The following is a 5,189-nucleotide window of genomic DNA, read 5'->3' on the forward strand; positions in this document are numbered from 1 at the left end:
GAAATATAGGCCCACAACATCAAAAATACAGCAGTATATTTCATTGTACACATGAGGTACTTTTTATCCCTGTGTTCACCAAACCCATCTTGAGTGTTTGCTACTAAAAAGCTCATTTTTTAGTTTAATCTGACCATAGAAGTCAATCCCGTTTGAAGTTCCAATCATGTCTGACAACTGAATATGCTGGAATTTGATATTTTTTTTAGGCTTTCTGACCCCAAGACTCAACTAATCTCTGCAATTCTCCAGCTGTGATCCTTGAAGAGACTTCGGCCACTCAAACTCTCCTCCTCATCGTGCATTAGGACGATATAGACACACGTCCTCTTCCAGGCAGATTTGTAACATCTTTAGTTGATTGGAACTTCTTAATTTTTACCCTGATGGTGGCAATTGGGATTTTCAATGCTTTAGCTATTTTCTTACAGCCACTTTTTATTTTGTAAAGCTCAACAATCTTGTTCTGCAGATCAGAACTATATTCTTTATAATATAGTTTTTTGAGATCTATAGTTTTTTTTCTCATTGTGATGGATGATTAAGGGAATTTGGCCTTTGTGTTGCTCATATTTATAATCCTGTGGAACAGGAAGTCATGGCTGGGCAATTGTCACACTGGTGTGCTAAAAAAAAGGTAAATATGAATGGGAGTATACTTCAGAGACATTTTACTCAGAATTTCTAGGGGTGCCAATAATTGTGGCCAACATGCATTGAAGAAAAAACATTTCACAATGTGAGTTTTCCCCAACTTTCAATTGTTTTACTTCAATGATAGGTTTGAATTTTGTGAATTTTTTTTGAATGAAAGATCAAAAGGATAAACAATGCAGATTTATTTTCACAGCCACCTTTGCTCAAATTTACCAAGGGTGCCAATATTAGTGGAGGGCAATGTAGTTAAAAATTCCTTATTATGCATTTTACATACATATACGGACTGTTTTAATAGTTTAAAGCAGCCAGGGGTCCGGGGGCCTCAAGATGACTTATAAGTATTTAAATGAATAATCGATTATTAATCTACAGTATATAGTAGTCAACATTTGAAGTGGATCAAAACCTTTCATCAAATGTTGACTCAGTGTAACATATACAGGGAACCTAAAACTAAACAGTTTGATCCATCACAAATTATTTCAGCTGTGGATGTTGGAATTACTTATAGCAATAATGCAACTAGAAGGCAAGCTAAAACACAACCCGAGTTGCATAAACTTATTATGGAATACTACAACAGTACAACAACTGGAACTCAAACTGTAGTTGTTGACAGATGCGTGTCAGATATGTTTATAGTACTACTGATAAAGAAAAACCGAGAGATAAGACAGACAGAAATGATGACAGAAATGTTTGTTTTGACTGGGAAGCTACATCCAACAAAACACACGAAAGAACAACAGCCATTTCCATTACGTCATGATGTTACCGCAAATATCAATGCATTAATAGTCTTTCACACAGAATGTGCATAAAGTCTTGTAATTTACCTCCTCTCCTAGACTACTTATAAACCCTTCATTTCAAGGAAGAATGTCTTTCACAAAATTCCCTAGTGCAACCTTTGCAGAATGCATGACCAAAAATGTTGCTGAGTGTGTTGAGCCTGAGGCCTTGGCCTCCTGGAAGCGAAATGGTTAAAAAAGTGCATATTATTTGCATATTGGAGAACAGAGAAGCATGGACAAAGAGGAAGTACAAACCTTTTCAGAAGAACCAGGTCTAAGTTTAAAGCCCAAAGGCAATATGAGCAATTCACTATGGGAAGTGGTAAGTAAAATGACATTGAGCTGTCATGAATTTCCCTTTGTAATGTCAACTTGTTGATACTAGTTAAACTGGCAAAGACTCAAAACTCTGCTTAGTTTTCAATCTCCAATTCAATTTCAATTCTGTTTCTATCGAAAGACTACTGAAAAATTCTAGGAGAAAAAAGGCCAGTAGTACCATGTCCTCACCTCATGGCCACGTTGCTGCCATCAATAACAATAGGTTTCAGGTCACTTTCGGGTTCAGAGGTGTCCTCCATCATTGAGTCCTGTCCCCTAGATGAGCTTCCTCCCTGATGGGGCAAACTGAACCCACCATCATCACTGTCTGAGCTAGAGGAGGGCACGGCCTTGGCCCCTGAACGCACCAGCTCCCCCAGCACCGCGTTGGTGTCCGTCCCCAGGCCGAGCTTCCTCAGGGCGGCCTTCACCTCTTGTGGAGAGTAGCCCAGCTTACGAAAGAAGTCGACCTTCATCTGCAGGTCATGGAGGTCAGGTCTGTCTTGGCCCAGGCCAGCGGATTTATGGTAACACCTCGACTGCATCCCGTCGTATGTTGGAGGTTTTTCAGTGTAAGAGCTGCTGTGTCATCCATATGCTGCTCTGACATGTTGCTCTTGCTTCTGAATAAGGCTGAAACATAAACAAATAAATGGGGAAAAAAAACACAAGTCATTACAATGCAAGTTATAAATTGCAATTCAACTTTATATTTACATAAATTTGAATAAATATAAAATGTAAACAGTAGAACAAGGTAATTTTTTGTTATAAGGTTGTTTCTTTATACATGCACATATTTTATGCTTTACATGATTTGATCTTCATAAATTCATCCATCCACTCATTCATTCTTTCTTTTGAGCAATCAATTTATATATTTTTAGTATGGAATTTCTATTGTAATTGGGGACCAGTTGTAAAGAATGCTTAAAGGGTTAGTTCGCCCCAAAATGAAATTTAGGCTGTGTTTTACTTACCCCCGATGCATCCTAGGTGTATATGACTTTCTTCTTTCAGACGAATCCAGTCAGAGTTATATTAAAAATTGTCTTTGATCTTTCAAGCTCTATCGTTGTACTCGGCGGGTGTTGCATTCCTTCTGTTCAAAAGACGTGACATAAAGGGCGGATGACGTATGAGGTCAGCGTTGCGCATGCGCCGGTGAGTCTCGTGAAAACCAACGTTTGTTAACAGGATCAAAAGAAGCAACGTTTCCTTACTTTAGCAAAGGAAAACAAGTCTCCTCTTGGCTTATATCGAAATCCTCCGACCTTCTTCTTTACAAATCCTCGTTTTGTACTTCTAATTAGTGACCGTTGTTTTGTTTTGATCTCTCCCCTGCGCTTCCGCGTGCGTCACTTCTGAGCGGCGCATGCGCAACGCTGACCTCATACGTCATCAGCCCTGAGCTGCTTCCGTTTACAACAGCGAGCGCAAGCTAGATTCAAGTGATTATTACGTTTTGAATATGGATATTTTTCTTACAAAAACACATCGATTATTACAACTTGCAAAAATCACTTTATTTTGATACTACCACTTCCCCCCACCCAAGTGAAATTTCATATACTATCAAATCAGAATAAAAATCCAGTAAACTCTTGAATGATTTTAGGGTCCTTCAGGATTATTTCTAAATTATACTAGGAATCCTGTACACATTCCTTGTTATTAAAATCCAAGTTTTGCTATAGGAAAACTTTCCATATAATTTGTGAAAATGACTAAAAATGTGATCAGGAATATTACCCACCATTGAAACAGACTAATTAGGGGGAGCATGTATAACTGTAATGAATGTAATAAATGTAACATCAGTAATAACTTAATGAACAACACAATTACAGTGACCATATCATTTATGTATAAGTACAATTTAATCCTCCATCAACCTCCCAAAAATAATAAACAATTTCATGTATGGATATTGCCCCCCCAAAAAGACATATTTAATATTTTAGTCTTGTAATTTAAAATACATATTAGAATAAAGTAAATATAAAGTACAATAGTTTTAAAAGAGTAATCGATCCTTCAAAGGTTACATGTTTTCGTGTTGTTTCTGAGTTGACTTTGATATTTATTTGCAATATTATCAGAATTTTGACAGAATTATTTATCTGAGGGTAGAGGACTATTTCTAGGCCAGTGAAAATGGTTCAGTGCATGCAAAATACATGGAGATCAACCCAGTAGTGACTTGCTATTTTACTAATAAATGTGGGAAATTGCTTTAAATCGGTTTCCAGACTGTCCAAAGGGCTCAGGCATCATCTTTGAATAATGGTAACATTATGTACTCATGCACTCCCAATGCATATGATAAACAAAATACATTTATAGAGATTTATATCAGGTGTAGTTTTCCTCTTTGCTTTTACTAATTGCTGCAGTATTACAATTTTAGATATTTAATGCAGTGAACTTTTTACACACAAAGCAGTGAGCATCTGTTTATTTAAATCGTACATTCCAGGTGTCATCTGTTAAATTCTATTATTAATAAATGACATATCTTCCCCTACTTCTACAACACTTTCCATGAAGAGCTTCTGATTCATCGATTAAATAAGAGACCACATACAGTGTAAAACTCCTACACACACAGGGCTATAATACAAACATACACGACTAAACTCTAATATACTGCCAATGACGCTACGATACAACTGACAACGTTCTCCTTCTCAACTTCGCCGCTGTCTACGTTTCAAGCTCGAGGGGCATTCAACTAAACTGCGGTTCAGCCCTTCGGACCCTGGGTAAAATACTAAAGGAACTTCTAAACTGTTTGTAGTTTTAAAGTAAGAAGGATAAAGCGTTACTTGAATGTAAACTACTAGTGTGAATGCCTGTCTCAGCTGTTACACAATACACGTTTATTATGTAAATGTTTATAAAACAAAATTAAATGTAACCTACCATCTTCTCCCAGTGATCAGTCTGGTGATGTATAACGCGCGTATGTGTGATCTTGTGTTTTAATGACACCTTTATTCCTCAACTTCCTGCTTCAGGTGACTCGACCTGTTCCTCCCCCCAACTTCGCCGCTGTCTACGTTTCAAGCTCGAGGGGCATTCAACTAAACTGCGGTTCAGCCCTTCGGACCCTGGGTAAAATACTAAAGGAACTTCTAAACTGTTTGTAGTTTTAAAGTAAGAAGGATAAAGCGTTACTTGAATGTAAACTACTAGTGTGAATGCCTGTCTCAGCTGTTACACAATACACGTTTATTATGTAAATGTTTATAAAACAAAATTAAATGTAACCTACCATCTTCTCCCAGTGATCAGTCTGGTGATGTATAACGCGCGTATGTGTGATCTTGTGTTTTAATGACACCTTTATTCCTCAACTTCCTGCTTCAGGTGACTCGACCTGTTCCTCCCCCGTGGGGGGGGGGGGGGGGG

The 5,189-nt window shown here is 37.7% G+C and overlaps 1 protein-coding gene across 2 annotated transcripts in view; it reads right to left on the bottom strand.

Annotated features, from left to right (window-relative positions):
- LOC107732746 (bifunctional endoribonuclease and deubiquitinase ZC3H12A-like) overlaps positions 1-5,079 on the bottom strand; it is a 10,708-nt gene extending 5,629 nt beyond the window's left edge. The window contains exons 1-2 of one of the 2 annotated variants that reach the window (XM_016544166.1): positions 5,053-5,079; positions 1,965-2,408 (exon numbers count right to left, since the gene is read on the bottom strand). In XM_016544166.1, coding sequence (XP_016399652.1) covers positions 1,965-2,320 — 356 coding nt within the window. In that variant the 5' untranslated portion in view covers positions 2,321-2,408; positions 5,053-5,079. Of the gene's footprint in view, positions 1-1,964; positions 2,409-4,700; positions 4,768-5,052 lie in introns of those variants that run through there. The other variant, XM_016544165.1, reaches the window with a different exon arrangement.
- Positions 5,080-5,189: the final 110 nt, after the last annotated feature.

Source organism: Sinocyclocheilus rhinocerous, unplaced genomic scaffold (assembly GCF_001515625.1).
Source record: "Sinocyclocheilus rhinocerous isolate Xijiao unplaced genomic scaffold, SAMN03320098_v1.1 scaffold369, whole genome shotgun sequence".
NCBI lineage: Eukaryota > Metazoa > Chordata > Actinopteri > Cypriniformes > Cyprinidae > Sinocyclocheilus > Sinocyclocheilus rhinocerous.